The 20,513-nt window shown below is 42.7% G+C and overlaps 1 protein-coding gene across 2 annotated transcripts in view; it reads right to left on the reverse strand.

Annotated features, from left to right (window-relative positions):
* Window positions 1-20,513, reverse strand: part of LOC109869834 (MORN repeat-containing protein 1) — a 78,256-nt gene that overhangs the window by 20,526 nt on the left and 37,217 nt on the right. Inside the window, exons 12-14 of one of the 2 annotated variants that reach the window (XM_031803597.1) lie at window positions 14,186-14,328; window positions 13,840-13,916; window positions 9,243-9,348 (exon numbers count right to left, since the gene is read on the reverse strand). In XM_031803597.1, the coding sequence (XP_031659457.1) occupies window positions 9,306-9,348; window positions 13,840-13,916; window positions 14,186-14,328 (263 nt within the window). In that variant the 3' untranslated portion in view covers window positions 9,243-9,305. Of the gene's footprint in view, window positions 1-9,242; window positions 9,349-13,839; window positions 13,917-14,185; window positions 14,329-20,513 lie in introns of those variants that run through there. The other variant, XM_020460106.2, reaches the window with a different exon arrangement.

Below are 20,513 nucleotides of genomic sequence, written 5' to 3' on the forward strand. Positions count from 1 at the left end.
TTGGATCATTGTTACTATAACTTCCGCGACGCATATAAGGCCCTGCCCCGCCCCCCTTTCGGAAAAGCTGACCACGACTCCATTTTGTTGATCCCTGCCTACAGACAGAAACTAAAACAAGAGGCTCCCACGCTGAGGTCTGTCCAACGCTGGTCCGACCAAGCTGACTCCACACTCCAAGACTGCTTCCATCACGTGGACTGGGACATGTTTCGTATTGCGTCAGATAACAATATTGACGAATACGCTGATTCGGTGTGCGAGTTCATTAGAACGTGCGTTGAAGATGTCGTTCCCATAGCAACGATTAAAACATTCCCTAACCAGAAACCGTGGATTGATGTCAGCATTCGTGTGAAACTGAAGGCGCGAACCACTGCTTTTAATCAGGGCAAGGTGTCTGGTAACATGACCGAATACAAACAGTGCAGCTATTCCCTCCGCAAGGCTATCAAACAAGCTAAGCGTCAGTACAGAGACAAAAGTAGAATCTCAATTCAACGGCTCAGACACAAGAGGCATGTGGCAGGGTCTATAGTCAATCACGGACTACAGGAAGAAATCCAGCCCAGTCACGGACCAGGATGTCTTGCTCCCAGGCAGACTAAATAACTTTTTTGCCCGCTTTGAGGACAATACAGTGCCACTGACACGGCCTGCAACGAAAACATGCAGTCTCTCCTTCACTGCAGCCGAGGTGAGTAAGACATTTAAACGTGTTAACCCGTTATAACTACTACCAGTTAGCATGTCGGAAATGTCAGATTCCTATTTCCAACTAGCTGCTGAATGCGACATATTGACAGGGCTAGGGTAGGTTCTCTGTCCAAAGAGAATGGAGGGTGTTGGTATTGAATGTAACCAGAATTAAAAGTCCACTCTTGTTATTTTGAAGTACTTTGCCCAGACGGCATCCCCAGCCGCGCCCTCAGAGCATGCGCAGACCAGCTGGCCGGTGTGTTTACGGACATATTCAATCAATCCCTATAACAGTCTGCTGTTCCCACATGCTTCAAGAGGGCCATCATTGTTCCTGTTCCCAAGAAAGCTAAGGTAACTGAGCTAAACGACTACCACTCACATAGCACTCACATCCGTCATCATGAAGTGCTTTGAGAGACTAGTCAAGGACCATATCACCTCCACCCTACCTGACACCCTAGACCCACTCCAATTTGCTTACTGCCCAAATAGGTCCACAGACGATGCAATCTCAACCACACTGCACACTGCCCTAACCCATCTGGACAAGAGGAATACCTATGTGAGAATGCTGTTCATCGACTACAGCTCGGCATTCAACACCATAGTACCCAAGCTCGTCATCAAGCTCGAGACTCTGGGTCTCGACCCCGCCCTGTGCAACTGGGTACTGGACTTCCTGACGGGCCGCCCCCAGGTGGTGAGGGTAGGCAACAACATCTCCTCCCCGCTGATCCTCAACACTGGGGCCCCACAAGGGTGCGTTCTGAGCCCTCTCCTGTACTCCCTGTTCACCCACGACTGCGTGGCCACGCACGCCTCCAACTCAATCATCAAGTTTGCGGACAACTCAACAGTGGTAGGCTTGATTACCAACAACGACGAGACGGCCTACAGGGAGGAGGTGAGGGCCCTCGGAGTGTGGTGTCAGGAAAATAACCTCACACTCAACGTCAACAAAACTAAGGAGATGATTGTGGACTTCAGGAAACAGCAGAGGTAACACCCCCCTATCCACATCGATGGAACAGTAGTGGAGAGGGTAGCAAGTTTTAAGTTCCTCGGCATACACATCACAGACAAACTGAATTGGTCCACTCACACAGACAGCATCGTGAAGAAGGCGCAGCAGCGCCTCTTCAACCTCAGGAGGCTGAAGAAATTTGGCTTGTCACCAAAAGCACTCACAAACTTCTACAGATGCACAATCGAGAGCATCCTGGCGGGCTGTATCACCGCCTGGTACGGCAACTGCTCCGCCCTCAACCGTAAGGCTCTCCAGAGGGTAGTGAGGTCTGCACAACGCATCACCGGGGGCAAACTACCTGCCCTCCAGGACACCTACACCACCCAATGTTACAGGAAGGCCATAAAGATCATCAAGGACATCAACCACCCGAGCCACTGCCTGTTCACCCCGCTATCATCCAGAAGGCGAGGTCAGTACAGGTGCATCAAAGCTGGGATCGAGAGACTGAAAAACAGCTTCTATCTCAAGGCCATCAGACTGTTAAACAGCCACCACTAACATTGAGTGGCTGCTGCCAACACACTGACAATGACACTGACTCAACTCCAGCCACTTTAATAATGGGAATTGATGAGAAATGATGTAAATATATCACTAGCCACTTTAAACAATGCTACCTTATATAATGTTACTTACCCTACATTATTCATCTCATATGCATACGTATATACTGTACTCTATATCATCGACTGCATCCTTATGCAATACATGTATCACTAGCCACTTTAACTATGCCACTTTGTTTACATACTCATCTCATATGTATATACTGCACTCAATACCATCTACTGTATCTTGCCTATGCTGCTCTGTACCATCACTCATTCATTTATCCTTATGTACATATTCTTTATGTACATATTCCCCTAGTTTTGGAATTGTTAGCTAGATTACTTGTTGGTTATTACTGCATTGTCGGAACTAGAAGCACAAGCATTTCGCTACACTTGCATTAACATCTGCTAACCATGTGTATGTGACAAATAACATTTGATTTGATTTATTTTTTGATAATAGTGAATTGATGAGAAAGAAGTTTGCATCCTGTAGCTCCAACTCCAAAAAGTTCTGGGACACTGTGAAGTCCATGGAGAACAAGAGCACCTCCTCCCAGCTGCCCACTGCACTGAGGCTAGGTAACACGGTCACCACTGATAAATCCATGATTATCGAAAACTTCAATAAGCATTTCTCAACGGCTGGCCATGCCTTCCGCCTGGCTACTTCAACCTCGGCCAACAGCTCCGCCCCCCCCGCAGCTCCTCGCCCAAGCCTCTCCAGGTTCTCCTTTACCCAAATCCAGATAGCAGATGTTCTGAAAGAGCTGCAAAACCTGGACCCGTACAAATCAGCTGGGCTTGACAATCTGGACCCTCTATTTCTGAAACTATCTGCCACCATTGTCGCAACCCCTATTACCAGCCTGTTCAACCTCTCTTTCATCTCGTCTGAGATCCCCAAGGATTGGAAAGCTGCCGCAGTCATCCCCCTCTTCAAAGGGGGAGACACCCTGGACCCAAACTGTTACAGACCTATATCCATCCTGCCCTGCCTATCTAAGGTCTTCGAAAGCCAAGTCAACAAACAGGTCACTGACCATCTCGAATCCCACCGTACCTTCTCCGCTGTGCAATCTGGTTTCCGAGCCGGTCATGGGTGCACCTCAGCCACACTCAAGGTACTAAACGATATCATAACCGCCATCGATAAAAGACAGTACTGTGCAGCCGTCTTCATCGACCTTGCCAAGGCTTTCGACTCTGTCAATCACCATATTCTTATCGGCAGACTCAGTAGCCTCGGTTTTTCGGATGACTGCCTTGCCTGGTTCACCAATTACTTTGCAGACAGAGTTCAGTGTGTCAAATCGGAGGGCATGCTGTCCGGTCCTCTGGCAGTCTCTATGGGGGTGCCACAGGGTTCAATTCTCGGGCCGACTCTTTTCTCTGTGTATATCAATGATGTTGCTCTTGCTGCGGGCGATTCCCTGATCCACCTCTACGCAGACGACACCATTCTATATACTTTCGGCCCGTCTTTGGACACTGTGCTATCTAACCTCCAAACAAGCTTCAATGCCATACAACACTCCTTCCGTGGCCTCCAACTGCTCTTAAACGCTAGTAAAACCAAATGCATGCTTTTCAACCGGTCGCTGCCTGCACCTGCATGCCCGACTAGCATCACCACCCTGGATGGTTCCGACCTAGAATATGTGGACGTCTATAAGTACCTTCACTCACGCCGCCAAGCTTACCCTCCTTCACTCACGCCGCCAAGCTTACCCTAGTAAAACTGACTATCCTACCGATCCTCGACTTCGGCGATGTCATCTACAAAATGGCTTCCAACACTCTACTCAGCAAACTGGATGCAGTCTATCACAGTGCCATCCGTTTTGTCACTAAAGCACCTTATACCACCCACCACTGCGACTTGTATGCTCTAGTCGGCTGGCCCTCGCTACATATTCGTCGCCAGACCCACTGGCTCCAGGTCATCTACAAGTCTATGCTAGGTAAAGCTCCGCCTTATCTCAGCTCACTGGTCACGATGGCAACACCCATCCGTAGCACGCGCTCCAGCAGGTGTATCTCACTGATCATCCCTAAAGCCAACACCTCATTTGGCCGCCTTTCGTTCCAGTACTCTGCTGCCTGTGACTGGAACGAATTGCAAAAATCGCTGAAGTTGGAGACTTTTATCTCCCTCACCAACTTCAAACATCTGCTATCTGAGCAGCTAACCGATCGCTGCAGCTGTACATAGTCTATTGGTAAATAGCCCACCCTTTTCACCTACCTCATCCCCATACTGTTTTTATTTATTTACTTTTCTGCTCTTCTGCACACCAATATCTCTACCTGTACATGACCATCTGATCATTTATCACTCCAGTGTTAATCTGCAAAATTGTAATTATTTGCCTACCTCCTCATGCCTTTTGCACACATTGTATATAGACCCCCCCTTTGTTTTCTACTGTGTTATTGACTTGTTAATTGTTTACTCCATGTGTAACTCTTTGTTGTATGCTCACACTGCTATGCTTTATCTTGGCCAGGTCGCAGTTGCAAATGAGAACTTGTTCTCAACTAGCCTACCTGGTTAAATAAAGGTGTTCTCAACTAGCCTACCTGGTTAAATAAAGGTGAAATAAAAAATAAAAAAATAAAAAATAAAAACTATGACATAACCCTTTGGAATCATGTAGTAACCAAAGTGTTATACAAATCAAAATATATTTTATATTTAAGATTCTTCAAAGTAGCCACCCTTTGCCTTGATGACAGCTTTGCATACTCTTGGCATTCTCTCAAACAGCTTCACCTGGAATGCTTTTCCAACAGTCTTGAAGGAGTTCCCAAATATGCTGAGCACTTGTTGGCTGCTTTTCCTTCACTCTGCGGTCCAACTCATCCCAAACCATCTCAATTGGGTTGAGGTCGAGGCCAGGTCATCTGATGCAGCACTCCATCACTGTCCTTCTTGGTCAAATAGCCCTTACACAGCCTGGAGGTGTGTTGTGTCATTGTCCTGTTGAAAAGCAAATGATAGTGGGACTAAGCGCAAACCAGATGCGATGGCGTATCGCTGTGGTAGCCATGCTGGTTAAGTGTGCCTCGGAGATCGTCCGTTCACCTACTCAACGTCTCACAAATACATCGCGGTTGGAAGCAAAAATCTCAAATTTGGACAGATGTCCACCGGTCTAATGTCCATTGCTCGTGTTTTAGCCCATGCAAATCTCTTCCTCTTATTGTTTAACAAGGCATACCTGTTAATTGAAATGCATTTCAGGTGACTACTTCATGAAGCTGGTTGAGAGAATGCCAAGCATGTGCAAAGCTGTCATCAAGGCAAAGGGTAGCTACTTTGAAGAATCTCAAATATATGTTGAATTGTTTAACGCTGTTTTTGTTACTACATGATTCCATATGGTTAATTTCAAAGTTTTGATGTCTTCACTATTATTCTACAATGTAGAAAATGGTAAAAATAAAGAAAAACTGTTGAATGAGTAGGTGTGTCCAAACTTTTGACTAGTACTGTATATTATTTAGTATATGTAAAGACAAGATCAAATTAAGAAAAGTCTAACGGGTGAGAATATTAGCACTTGTAAATTATGCCCAGTGTGTGCAGTCTCAGGCAAGAAACAGCATATGCATTTTTTTGCAGTTCTTTTCAAATCATAGTCGCATGCACCACGTAGCCTAGCCCATAGGCCTATATGTTTTGATAAGGTTTGTATCACAATTGAAGGGACTGCAGAGCTCATAGCCTACAGAACCTAGTAGTGAAACATGTTCCTATAAGCCCAGTAATTGCACATTTACATGAGAAAACAGAGTTTTAACGGGACACTATTTAAAAGAGGATCCCAGCTTTCCGGTGCTGCTATATTTATTGCTCAATTCTTAATATTAAGCACATTAATCTGCTTTACAAACGGTGTCCCATCAGCTTTCTATAGGCTAGGCCTGGCACACCCTGATCTGTTGTACCTGTCTTTGTGCTGGTCTCCACCCCCCACCAGGTGTATCCCATCTCCCCTCTTTATCCCCTGTGTATTTAAACCCGGTTTTCTGTTCATCTGTTACCAGTTCGTCTTGTCCCGTCAAGTCCTACCAGCGTGTTCCCATGTTCCCTATGCGCTAGTTTTTCTTAGTCTTCCCAGTTCTGACCTGCCTGTCCTGATCCTGCCTGCCGTCCTGTACCTGCCTGACTCTAATTTGGATTACGACCCTGCCTTGACTTACCTTTTGCCTGCCCCTTAAACTATAATAAACTCAGACTCGTACTATCTGCCTCATGTGTTTGCATCTGGGTCTTAGCCTGAGCCTTGATAAGGCCTAATATATTTAATTCTTAACTTTCCTAATATTAAGCACATTGCTTCGCTTTAGAACTGGCGTAGCCTACTTGGCTGGCATATATAAAAAAATAAAATGTAAACGTGGGAAGAGCTTCCTCCATTAGCTTTTCGAGTGCAGGCTACGGATGACATGATTTTTTTGTGGATGAAAATAATTCCACATATATATTATTATGGTAAAGACCAGATTAAATTGAGAATAGTCTGCTGGTTGAGAATATTATCAAATGCTTGTCAAATTGTGAATGAGATGCAACTTTTTCAAATCATCATACATTTTTATTACTTTTTAAAAATCTATTTATTTAACTAGGCAAGTCAGTTAAGAACAAATTCTAATTTACAATGACGGCCTAGGAACAACGGGTTAACTGCCTTGTTCAGGGGCAGAACAACAGATTTTTAGCTCGGGATTCGAGCTAGCAACCTTTCGGTTACTGGCTCAACGCTCTAAACACTAGGCTACCTACCACCCCAAAAGAGTTGCATCATGCAGCCTTAGAATGTATTAGAACTCAAAACATATTGCCTAAGGTTTGTATCACAACTAAAGTTGCATAAATAACTATACTACGCATATAGGAGGACCTGTTTCAAATGAGCACTTTGTTAACTTCTTGGTGACAGGTGGCAGTATTTTCACGTCCGGATGAAATGCATGCCCAAATTAAACTGCCTGCTACTCACCCCCAGAAGATAAGATATGCATATTATTATTAGATTTTGATAGAAAACACTCTGAAGTTTCTAAAACTGTTTGAATCATGTCTGAGTATAATACACATTTTCATTGGGAATCCAGATTTCTAAGGGACCTTCATGCAGTTCCTACCGACTGCCACCAGTCTTTAGAAATTGGTTGAGGTTTTTCCTTTGTGTAATGAAGAAGTAGCCCTGTTCAAACCGAGGGTCACTTCAAGTGTACTGTTAGATAGAGGTGCGTGACCAGAAAGGTAGCGTCAGTTTGTTTTCTTCCTGTATTGAACACAGATCATCCAGTCTTCAATTTTATCGATTATTTACTTTAAAAAATACCTAAAGTTGTATTACAAAAGTAGTTTGAAATGTTTTGGCAAAATTTACAGGTAACTTTGAGATATTTTGTAGCAAGTTGGAACCGGTGTTTTTCTGGATCAAACACACCAAATAAATTAACATTTTGGATAAATATCGACGGAATTAATCGAACAAAAGGACCATTTGTGATGTTTATGGGACATATTGGAGTGCCAACAAAAGAAGCTCGTCAAAGGTAAGGCATGATTTATATTTTTATTTCTGCGTTTTGCATCGCGCCTGCAGGGTTGAAATATGTTTTCTCTCTTTGTTTATGGGGGTGCTACTCTCAGATAATAGCATCGTTTGCTTTCGCCGAAAAGCCTTTTTGAAATCTGACATGTTGGCTGGATTCACATAACGAGTAGCTTTAATTTGGTATCTTACATGTGTGATTTCATGAAAGTTAGATTTTTATAGTAATTTATTTGAATTTGGCGCCCTGCATTTTCACTGGCTTTTGGCCAGGTGGGACGCTAGCGTCTCACATATCCCAGAGGTTAAACGCTCGAACACAGAATAGTTGCATTGTGCACACTCCCTTGCACTGCTTCTTGACACACTGCTCGTTTAACCCGGAAGCCAGCCGCACCAATGTGTCAGAGGAAACACCGTACAACTGGCGACCGTGTCAGCATGCATGCGCCAGGCCCGCCACAGGAGTCACTAGAGCGCGATAGGACAAGGACATCCCCTAACCCGGACGATGCTGGGCCAAAGGGTGCGTCGCCTCATGGGTCTTCGGGCCACGGCTGGCTGAGACACAGCCCGGGATCAAACCTGGATCTGTAGTGACACCACAAGCCCTGCAGTGCATAAGACCGCTGCGCCACTCGGGAGGCCCTTACATTTTGGCTTTTGATTGGGACAGCAGCAAACCTTCACTGTGGGGACAATGTTGGCTATGCATTTCCTAATGAAGCCAATGAAGGAAGTGCTTAGCTCAATGCTATCGGCGGAGTCCCAGAACATATTCCAATTACCGCTGTGTCTTTGCGAGAGGAAAACGTCAGTTTGTCAGAAATGGATCATTCTATGTTTCTTCAAATAAAAGAATATCATGCGTATTTGTTCCTTAGATAATGTATGTCATATTTTGAGAAACACATTAGGAACCAAAATCAATCAGAACTTAACTTGCACACAAACAACAACAAATCTATGAGCATTAAAGCATTGGTTCAGTACTTTTTTCCCAAACTGCTGAGAAGTCTTTCAATTTGGCTGCATGATTTATGCTGAATAGAGTAAAAAACCTTGAACATCATTCTCTCTGGGTCTGTTGGTTAATGGAACAAACAGATTCATACACGTCTGGACCTACTGTAGAGAAACTCAATGTTTCCCTTGTGGAGGGAGTTAAGAATGGTGCATAGAAATGCCAGGTGTCCACAGAAAACGTGGCTAATATGACAGGATTCTAAGCTCTGCCCTTCAATACATTGTAGGAAAGTATGCCGTAAAAAAAGGCCATTGGGGTTGTTTGAGTTAGTTGAATAATTGAGAACATTTATTTGGCATAGAGACATGTTTAGCTCTTTCAGTGATTCCACTCTCTCATTCCAAAGTTCTATAGCTTCATCCCCTATAATAGTGACCTGGCACCGGTGTCAATCCAAAAAGTTGGTCGGTATGAAGTCACTCCTTTTGTAACAGTGTTCTTTCAGTGCTGTCCTTTCTTCTGGGGAGAGAGGGACAAGGTTGTCCAAATTAATTGGATCAATGATTAAGAGGGAGCCATCTCACTTGACTAGGCTTAGACAATAGGCGCAAAAATACTCTACATAGGAGCCAGTGGTAAATTTACACTTGAATTACATAAGGAAGAATAGGCAGGATAAAGCAGTGAATGCCTATCTGTGTGGGGTCTACATGGAGGTCCTTCGCCTTTGCTCACACATTGTTGTTGACATGAGGGACTTGAACCTCTTGGGATATTCATTTGGGGAAGAGATGAATGTAGGACAATCTCAGTAAATGTGTTTTTCCCCTCATACAAATACTTAACAGGCTGTCTTTCCCAGTACTTCTACCGCTCAACCTGGTCAAGTCTTGTTACAAATGGCATAAAAAAGGCATTTGTTTGAAATGCATGGGTTTCTGTTGTTTAAAACATGGTATTTAAATTCAGTGATTTGTCCTGAATGAACATGGTCTGACATCAAGCCTACAGATGTACTATCAGAAAAACATCTAGCACTAAATGGGAACGCAATCTCTGCCAACCAAATGTAACTGTATGCTTGAGATCTAAGGTTGTCGATATTTGCAGTAATGTCAAAGGATAAAGTGCATGGAAGTTTTGTGTTTCTCAATGAAGAATGTTGTCTTCAAAGTTTGCAACCTGGAAACTCGTACTACCATAGCCACTAAATAACTACCAGCTTCTGCGTCCTCTTGCTGTTGAGAGAATGCACTTTCAGTCAACCTACCTAGAAAAACAAAGGTATACAAAAGAGGGCTCTCACTGCCGGGTTTCTAAATGAGTACATTAATGGACTTCATAACAACATGATGAATGAAGAAATTTCACACCGCATTCCTTTGGGGGAAAGCATAAATGATTTTTCCTCTCTCAAAAGCACCACTCGTAATTGTATTTGAGTTGACTAGCTTAGACACAAAGATAATTGAGCAAAATGGGGTAAAAAATGTAAAAGAAAATATCTGGTTTCAAATCACGTTCATAAATCGGTGGGAATGTGTATTTCCTAGTCACTATTTGATCGAGCTAGCTAATTGGGTGCATTCCACTAGGGAAGAATATATGATTAGACCAAAACAAACCAGTAAGGGGCATCTTTCGCAATTCTTCTAAAATATCAATAAAATCATTCTAAATTCTCAACCCCGGTGGGAAATGTCAAACCAAGCATCTGTTGGTATGGCAACAGCACCGCCCTCGACCGCATGGCACTAGAGGGTTGTGCGGACAGCCCAGTACATCACTGGGGCAGAGCACCCTGCAATCCAGGACCTCTATATCAGGTGGTGTGAAAAGAAGGCCCAGAAAATCGTCAGACCCCAACCACCCAAGCCAAAGACTATTTTCTCTGCTGCCGGTACCGGTGAAGTCCGACACCAACAGGCTCTTGAACGTCTTCTACCGCCTATCAATACAACTAATAAATAGCTACACAGACTGAGTTTACGTTTAATCTCTGCACACTCACAGGGCCCTATACACTCGCACACACTGTCACACCAACACACAAACACTCACTCCATCATTTGCTCACTCACACATAATATGCACATACATTTATACAGACTCTACACACCCACTCACATGAAAACTGTTGCTACTCTGTTTATCTTATAGCCTGTCCCCTTACATATCTACCTCTAACCCTCCAGTATGCCTGCACATGTAAATATGGAATTGGATCTGGCTTTTAAAATATTTTCTGTATACAGTATGCATACCTAATTACTTTGTGTATTCAATATTCTTATTTCTTGTGTGTTTTTCTTTCTTTCTAGTAACACATTGTTATGGATTACTCCATTGTTGGGTTTTGACTTTGCAGGAAAGGCATTTCACTGTAATTGCGCATGTGACATTAAAACTTAAAAAGGCACCCCTATTTCAACGCAATTCATGCCCTAGAGCGGAAATGCTCGTTTATGTTCCACCTCCGATAATGGTGATTTCCACTTGGAGTCCAGAAACATAAACAAACAGGGAACTGACAGCTGTCAGTGAAGTTTTCTAGCTTCCTAACCCTAGCTAACGTTATCGGTTGTTGATGTTTTTTTTTTTTTACTACACCGTATTTAAAAGATTAGCCAGCTGGCTAGGCTATGCTGGTTCTGGAGCTGGATTTGTCATGAGCATTTAGTGAAGACTTCACCACAAATGGAAACCAGTATCTTTGTCGTCATCTATTGTTACCTTTGGTATCTTGAATAACAGACATACGTTTTTCTACATTGCAATAGACACGGTGCAACCTTTGGTAGGTAGGCTGCTGGCAGGCTTCGGTACAGCAAAGCCAAGTCAGTTCTTGCTCATGGTTCTCAAAGGGAAGTGAAATGATAAGACTACAATGACTTTGCACGTTGCAAATAACATGTAACAACACCATGAGTGCATTGGACATGAAACATCAACACAAATGTTCTTCTGCGTGTGCCTGTTCATTATAAGATAGACACTGTGGTTTCTAGCTGCACCAATCAAAGTAGTAAAGTGTGTAATGAAGCGGGACTTTAGTGGTCAAAGCCAGTCATCTTGGAGCGACGGGGGGAGCAGGGTTGCAAAATGCAAAAATATAACGCAATTATATCGTTTGTAAAATGGTCAGATATACATACATATGTTTTTAATACAGAATAGCTCAAACATAAGTGAAAATGGACAAAAATGGAGAGGTGCAAAAACATAAATTTGCACCCCATATTTGTATCTGTTCCATAGCTCAGGAGACCAAGTAGACACAAGACTGTTCGGCTAAACTCAGTAGCGAAGAAGAATAACTTTGCAGCTGTTTCTGATTAATAAACAATGCCATGCTGGTGGGTGGTAACATTCAAATAAACCCCAGCCCTGAAAAGAAACTGAAAAGTATTAGCCCTTCGGATTTCCCACTTCACGCCCAAATATATCATCATTTGACTAAAACCATGACTTATTAACTTCAATCGTTGTGCAACATCATAGGTAAGCTCTAGGCATTGTGTTTCAGCTGAAAACAATAGAATTTTGCTCTTCCAAAAAAACTATTAAAAAAAAACATGTTTTTATTGTCAAGTCAAAAAGGAGCTGGTGCCCCAATGGCTTGCACAGCTCTCAAAGTATGTGCAGATGGTGGAACACAGGAAGGAGGGACAACAAAGAGAAGTGGGCGGGATGAAGGGATGGGGAGTTGGAGAAATGAAAATGTATTGTGTATTAGTGTCAAATCTGCGGGAGAGAGCACACAAAGGCCTCCTCAACCTCCATTGGCAGGCTAATTGAGTTAATGATGCACGTTCCCTATCCAGTAGCCCCAGCCATCTGTCCCTACAGTACATAATTCCATTAAGTAGCTGCAGGTGAGTGTGCTGCAATTACCTTAAATCCACCATTTTGAAATGCTAGCGCTACAGAGTGGGTGAAAAAACAAGCTGGTCATGGTGTACAACTAATTGTTCCATTACACTAAATGCTGAGTGCACAAAGGATAATCAGACGGCTCTGTTGGTTCTTTGCCGCCAAATAACATGCTACATAAATACTGTTTGTCTGTTTCGGGTGCTGATGTGTCTAAACCGTCAAACAATGTCAAAACACCTGCATGCATAGAGATGTGGGTCATTCCATGAAATTAGTCCCTTTGATATTAGATATTAGTAGAGAATTCAATAAATCGTATTTTTTATATGAATATGCATTTTGACATGTCCATCCATCAATCCACTTAATTCACACATTTCTCCAAGTTTCACCATCATTGTAAAGCCCTAGTTTTTCTGTTGTTTTGACAGTCATTTCTGAAGATTATTATTTATTTACATCTGTCCCTCATTTTAAGGTCAACCCTGTTCCGTGAACTGAACTCTCGTTTTAATATGGTAAAACTATTCCTTTCAAAATATTTTTTTCAAAAGAAACATTTAACATATAGTCAAACCATAGAGAAAAAGCAGGTGAGCCATTACTATTCGTTTTAGCAATTTTCTGGTGTTTTGTGGTAGAAAACTAAGCAGGTTGAGCATAACACATCAACCCTGTTACCCATAGACAGAAAGGCTAGAAATAGTTTACTAATTACATTTTTTGGGGTGAAGCTTGCATTCCCCCTGTCACAAGGCATATTTAAGAAGAAATCATCGACCCCGTCACGGTCAACCCTGTTACTTTTTTTGCCATTTAATATGCAATTACTGTAGTCATTTTGTTATTTAACCTCTTGAGATTGGAAAACGTGTTTTTTAAGTTAAGAATGTGGTCATTATGACAATGTTAAAATATCACAAAATCAAAACTGTTTGGGACCAAGTCGCACTTCTCAAAAGGCCCCGAATTGGTGGCCAGCCCAGTTGCCTTCACTGAAAAGCTTCCATGTGGCGAGATATTGGGAAAACTCTGTCACTGTCAGTGCAAATTGCACAGTCGGTGTTTTCTCCAGATGATATTTTATTGTCCCAATGCAAATTCATTGTGTGTGTGTGTGTGTGTGGTACATACCTGCGCTCTGAGTTCTTGTCCTGGGAGAGGACCGGTCTATCAGTTGGTGCTCTGTTGGACGGCTTCTTGATGTTTCTCTGTGAACAGAAATATCATAGAAATGAATCATCTTGATCATTAACACTTCACATAAGTATAGAGACAACTACACTTGGTCACATAAAGAACTGCAATAACAGTGCAAGCTGTGGTTAATGATTATCTACCCCCCAAAATGAACACCTCAGATTATTCCAAAATAATTATGCAATGGTTCATTTACAACTAATTCCTAATATGTGGCTGTCTGACTTTGATTGAAAGTTAGACAATACTTTGTGAGAAAGGTCATAGTAAAACCATTCACCTTCAACTCATCCATCAGCTGATAAGGGATGAAGTCATGAGGGGGAGGGGCCAACAGTAGATTTTTGAACTTAGCTTGGCCTTCTTCCACCCTCTGATTGGCTGGAGGAGGAGTGGAGTCCTCCTCTTGTCCAGCAAAGAGTCCTGTGATTTGGGGATGTATATATTGTTTTGTACAAAAGCAGACAGAAACCGTAAGACACAAATAGCATAAACCAATTGAATACGCTATGTGACATCATTTTTATAATCCTTCTGTTCTTTTTCTAGTATATTATAATTCATTGTAGCTGAACAGTTCAAGTGAAACGCTACAGCACAAGTCTGCCTTATACTTTGTCTCAGTCAGGCTGTTATTTATTTTCCTTTCGCTTTTTGGTATTGCGTCTCCCTGGAAACCACAGGCACGGTGACTCCGTATGGCATCATTTAAGGAAGCGTTAAGTGGATGAGAGCCCTTTTCTGGCAGTGCTCAGGCAGCGCTTTCTCTGGTCGAGAGGCTCATTTACTTAATGCACCCGACGCTGAAATAGCGATGACTTCAGCTAGCTAGCTCACTGAGAGTGGTGGAGTGGAACCATTGGTACTGTACAATAAGGCAAAAAGCACAAAGGGAGGGAAATAGCTCATTAGTGCAATTTGCTGTTGTTTTTAAGAAAAGAAAATAACTCAAGAGGATACCATTTCACAGAGAAAAATAGGATTTACCTTGATGGGGTTGATGCTAAAATAGGGACTGCATCTCCAGATATAGAAGACCACAAGTATCTTCAGCAAATAACATCAAGTGAGCCAACATTAATGTTGTTACATGATGCTAGCCCACATGTACGACAACTGATGATATCCTAATATGGATGCAAAACACATCCCATGAGTTTACTACTGATTGGATTTATATAGCGCTTTTCTACCAACCGAGATACTCAAAGCACTTTACATAGTAGGGGGAAAATGCACCTCATCCACCACCTGGATGATGCACAGCGACCGTTTTCTTGTGCCAGAACACTCACCAAACATTAGCTACAGAGGTGAGGAGTGATCTACACCAATTAAGGAATGAGGGGGATGATTAGGTGGCCATGATGGAATGGGGCCAGGTTGGGAATTTAGTCATGACACCAGAGTTAAATCATCCCTACTCTTACGATAAGTGCCATGGGATTTTTAATGACCACAGAGTAAGGACAGATGTTTAATGTCCAATCCGAAAGACAGCACCCTACACAGCGCAATATCCACTTCACTGCCCTGGGATCTCCAGAGGAGACCAGAGGAAAGAGTGCCCCCTACTGTCCCTCCAACACCACTTCCAGCAGCATCTGGTCTCCCATCCAGGGACTGACCTGGACCGGCACTGCGCAGCCAGCGGCTAATTAGCATACTCTCCTGCACCCCAGGAGAGTGAACACTGAGGGAAGAGGCAGACCGAGAAAGGGAGCATGAGTGAGGGGAGAGAGACGAGAGGATAATGGAAGGGAGAGAGAAAGGGGCTGAGGAGGAGAGAGGGGTAGAGAGGACACTGAGGGAAGAGGGGCGGGAGTGTGGGGAAAGGGAGGGAGAGAGGATAATGGAAGGGAGAGAGAAAGGGGGTAAATACAGGGTTGTTGCCAAGAATCGGGGATGAAAGAGTAGGTACGGAGAGAACAATTGAGTTATGGAGAGAAGGTGAGAAAGGAGTAAGTAAACTAGAGGAAAATGAGAGATAAAAGCTAGAAAAGGTAGGAGAGAAGGAGTAATTAAGAGTTTACAGAAGCAGCATAATGGAGTACATTAGTGCCTGTAAAAAAACATACTGTTCAGACATAACACTTAAGCATTAGCTGTGATTATATCCCATTTCATGGGCTAGTCATCACATAAGAGGTGGGCATTCTCTTCAGAGAAAATTGATTGGCTTTATCGACCTAGCAAGCTGGATTTAATCATTTGAAATGAGGTTTACAGTTAAATATTACTCACGTCTATGTCAGCCACTCTGAATATAACCAGCCCAAGTAGACAGATTTAGCTGCAATTTTTTAAATATATACTAAATTCTCACCCACCACCAATTTGCAGCTGTCATGCTCATTGCTCTTTGATGTCTGAAATACAACAAATCCTCACCACCCTCAATTCAAGCGTTCCGTCAACAAATACTGGGGAAGATGCCTTGAAGAGTGTTTGCTTTAAAGTATGGGAAGTTGCCCTTCTAGTGAGAAAGTGAACCATTTGACTTGTCACTAAAAATATTTTGTATTTTACAAAGGTTATATACTGATATACTGTAAGATAAAATCATATCCAGATTCCAACACTGCTCTTCCTTTATCCAAAGTATTGAAAAATACCATAATTTCACTTTATGAGGGACTCTTTTTCCAACCACGGAACAATATTCATGACCAAAAAGTTGTTCGTTTTGATAATAGAAAATTGCATATGCCTACGCTTACTTTTTACTGTTCCAGTAAAAAGTATCAGTCTACGTCCCAAAAGGTATTTTATATGACTTCAATAGAGTAATGTAACCACTGAATATTCATGACCAAAGTCTACGTCCCATAAGTTATTTCATATGACTTCAATAGAGTAATGTAATCACTGAATATTCATGACCAAAGTCTACGTCCCATAAGTTATTTCATATGACTTCAATAGAGTAATGTAATCACTGAATATTCATGACCAAAGTCTACGTCCCATAAGTTATTTTATATGACTTCAATAGAGTAATGTAACCACTGAATATTTGTGACCGAAAAGTTGTTCATTCTGATAACAGAAAATTGCACAAGCCTCCGCATGGCCTACTTTTTCCAGGAACAGCAACAAATAAAATACCTACTTGGAGAATAGCTACATGGGTGAAAATGTCTCACTTTGTACTGTGAGTTCTTTAATATGACTTCAATAGAGTTACAGGGGGGGTTGAAAGGGCTTAATAAAATGACCTTCCACATCAAGTCAAGTCAGAACAAAACAGGCATATAAGGACAGACAGGCTTACTTCAGGTGAACTGCCATGTCATCTTGATAAGTAGATTTTCTACTGAACTGTCACTACTTGCTGTTACTGAAGTTGAATAAGTCATGAAAGTTAAATGTAAAGGGGTGATTAAAAGCATAATACATTGGAGGTAAACCATCATCTGTAATGGATGAGTGTGTGAGATCATTTTGTTGTCAATAGACATTCCAATTATCATATAGTAAATTATCAACTTAGAAATTCGAGATTCACTCAGAGCACGGGGCCTCTATTGCTCTAATTATGCTGTGCGGTCTTGTCATCCCTTATGTCACCAAACTGCTGTCTCTAACCTCTTCTTTTTCTTCAGTCAACAGTCAGTCAATAGCTCCAAAACCAGTGCAATCCATTCTCCAACATCCATCCTTGTACCAGTGCAACAAGGACACACCCACAGGCTATTGCAACTCAACTCTCTTTTCAAAACATTGTTTTTAGTGTGGTTGTGTACTCTGGCTGCTGTCAGATTGTTTGGGTGTGAGAGCCCAGCAGGTCCTGTAACGGTTCAGTTCAAATGTAAGCGATAGGGTCGTGACCTCAACATCAAGGTGTCACTTTTAATAACACTGAAACCCAAGATGAAAGCCAGGTGAAGGACTATCGCACCGAGCTGTTTTGCCAGAGAAGAGCCTTCAAGACAGTCAGTCACCAAAAACCTGCCTGTGATAATAAAACACCTATTCAGCTAGACTGACAACTCATGTTGGAAAAGGATCCATTAAAAGGTATCTGTTCTCAAAATGTTCATGCAATACCTTCCCCTTTAAAAGGTTAGACAAAGACTGATTGGTCAAAATACAGAGGTATACACCGCTGGGGTTTTACTTTTAAATTCAGACAAACCCATAAACCCTAAAAATCCAACAGTTTGGTCTGCATGCACGACTCAATCAAGATCTGCCGGGCACCTCCCATTGCACTAGCAACAAGGACACACCCATATTTAATTAAATTAGCAGCGCTCTAACGGCAAGGTCTCCTCATCCACGGCCAGAGGAACAGCAGTAAAAGTGGGAGGAGGGGGAGGAGTGACGTTGTGGCTGCAAAGGCAGTGTAGCACTTATTTCCCAATGCCAGAAATGCATATAATAGTACATTAGAGCACCCCAAATTTAATTCCTGAGAACTTCCACAGCTATCAGTAATGGAAGGAAGGCTTCAGCAAGAAGTTGCTTCTCAAAGTAGATGCTGTCCCTACCATTAACGTGGCTTCTAAAACATCTCAAACAGCCAGTAGTACTAGCAGAGACTGAGCATTGTCACTGGCATGGAAGTAAACCGGGTAAATGTAAGCAGCATTTCAGAGAAGCCCAGCAGCCAGGCTTTCTTTGGAGGTGTGGATTGTGGATTTTGGTCAATCTGGAAAGTTAATTTCTGGAGCTCACCGTGAATTGTGTTTTGGGAGCTGCTGGCTGTCTGTACTCGGGCTCTGTGTGTGTGTGTGTGTGTGTGGATGGTTTGTCAGATGGATCCACGCGGGTGGATGGAGACCTCCAGCATAATTTTATTCTGCTATATCTGCTATGGGTTAGGGCATCTCAAATATATTGCCTACAGTCCAACAGATTTTAGGAATGGAATATGGAAACCAGAGTTTTTAATGTGTTTGTGGTGGCTGCAAGTTGTGATAATTCGGTCGTTCTGTGGCTCTGGGGGAGTTTTCTATACGGCCTAATGAGTGCGGGCTAAAATGAAATGTAATCCTTCGGGCCATGGATCTGATCGTGGATCGGATAGCATTTCGGAGAAGCCCCAGAGCCATGCTTTCTTTGTAGGGGTGGATTGTATATTTTAGGATCAATGTGGTCAGTTGCTTCTTGTTGAAGCAGATTACATTAGCTTGTTATAGCTAGCTATCCTCTTCCACCATTTCTGAACGAATGTGGCTATCCTTCTAGCTATCAAAATAAGTGAGCTAGATTTTGTTTGTGTACTGCCATATGTCGATAACATAGCTATGTTTGTCACTGGTATGGGCTAGTAAATATCCTAAACCTATCCAGTTAGACAGTGATAGACAAGCTAAAACCGTGGAGAGAAGCAGGATAGAATTCACTTTCTGTTTCATCTGCTGCTGGCTTGTTAATGTTCACTCATAACTTTTTACACATGTAAATTGATGAAATTCTATAAATATTGTAATTGTGTCAATATGTTGTGAATATTGTAGAAAAATCCTCACAGCCACTGGGTCAGCACCAGCTTGCCATGTACAATAGGCTACAGGCAATATGTTCCTCAACGTGCGAATCATAGAAATGACCATCTTGCATTCGGGACTTTCCGGCAGCCTTCGTGGATTTTATATGCAGAGAGCATAAATTGTACAATTGTAAACTTACAAAATAATTGTTCAAGTTAGAACCCACACAAATGAGTTAATATACAGCACCAACTACATATCTGATAAGGTCCGTTATCTACTACCTGGACTTGAAGTGGGGGAAAACACGGCACATTCATTTTCAAATCAAGCATTCCCTACCGTGCACCAGTTTTGTCCTTAGCCGTAAAGGGATTGACATGGAGCATATGGTCCCTGTGTTTCAAATCCGAGGCCTTGTTTTACCAACTCCCCTCAGGTTTAATGCCTGTATCTGGGTGTGTGTGCTGCGCTACAGCCAATTAACATGCCGGAGTGACAAGCTGCAAATCACAGCACAGAATATGCCTGAGCCTGCCTCTCTAATTGCCGGGAGTTCTCATTAACTTAAATAACAGTGTTGGTGCAGGACAGCTCAGCATGTGTGCATGTTGTCCCTTACACAATGCAACCAGTTTTATCAATAATTGAGGGGAATATGGATTGCTTACACGTGGACGAGAAATGCATTTTTGATGCGTTTTGACAGGGACATGCATAAAACGGGCATTTGGATTTTTACATTTTAGCAGACGCTCTGACTTACAGTAGTGAAAGCATATATGTTCATAATTGTTGGTCCCTCGTGGGAATCGAACCCACAACCCTGGCGTTGCAAGCGCCATGCTCTGCCAACTGAGCCACAACTAAAGAATCATTCTAGAATCTGGAAAGTTATATGCCTAAAAACCTTCAGGCCAACCACTCTGCCCAGCCTGGCAAGAGTCACCTGAAGGGTGTTGAGCATCCTCAGTGTCTCAGCAAGGGCGGATATGGTATTCTTCAATGCTGGCCTGATCTCCAGGCACCATCGCATGAGCCTGAAGTCACAGACTCTGGCCAAACTCGTGTTTCTAAAAGTGAACTGAAAGGCACTGAAGACTGAACCGGAGGGGTGAAGGTTCACCTTCCAACAGGACAACGACCCTAAGCACACAGCCAAGACAACGC

This window comes from Oncorhynchus kisutch, linkage group LG24 (genome assembly GCF_002021735.2).
Source record: "Oncorhynchus kisutch isolate 150728-3 linkage group LG24, Okis_V2, whole genome shotgun sequence".
In the NCBI taxonomy this organism is placed as follows: domain Eukaryota; kingdom Metazoa; phylum Chordata; class Actinopteri; order Salmoniformes; family Salmonidae; genus Oncorhynchus; species Oncorhynchus kisutch.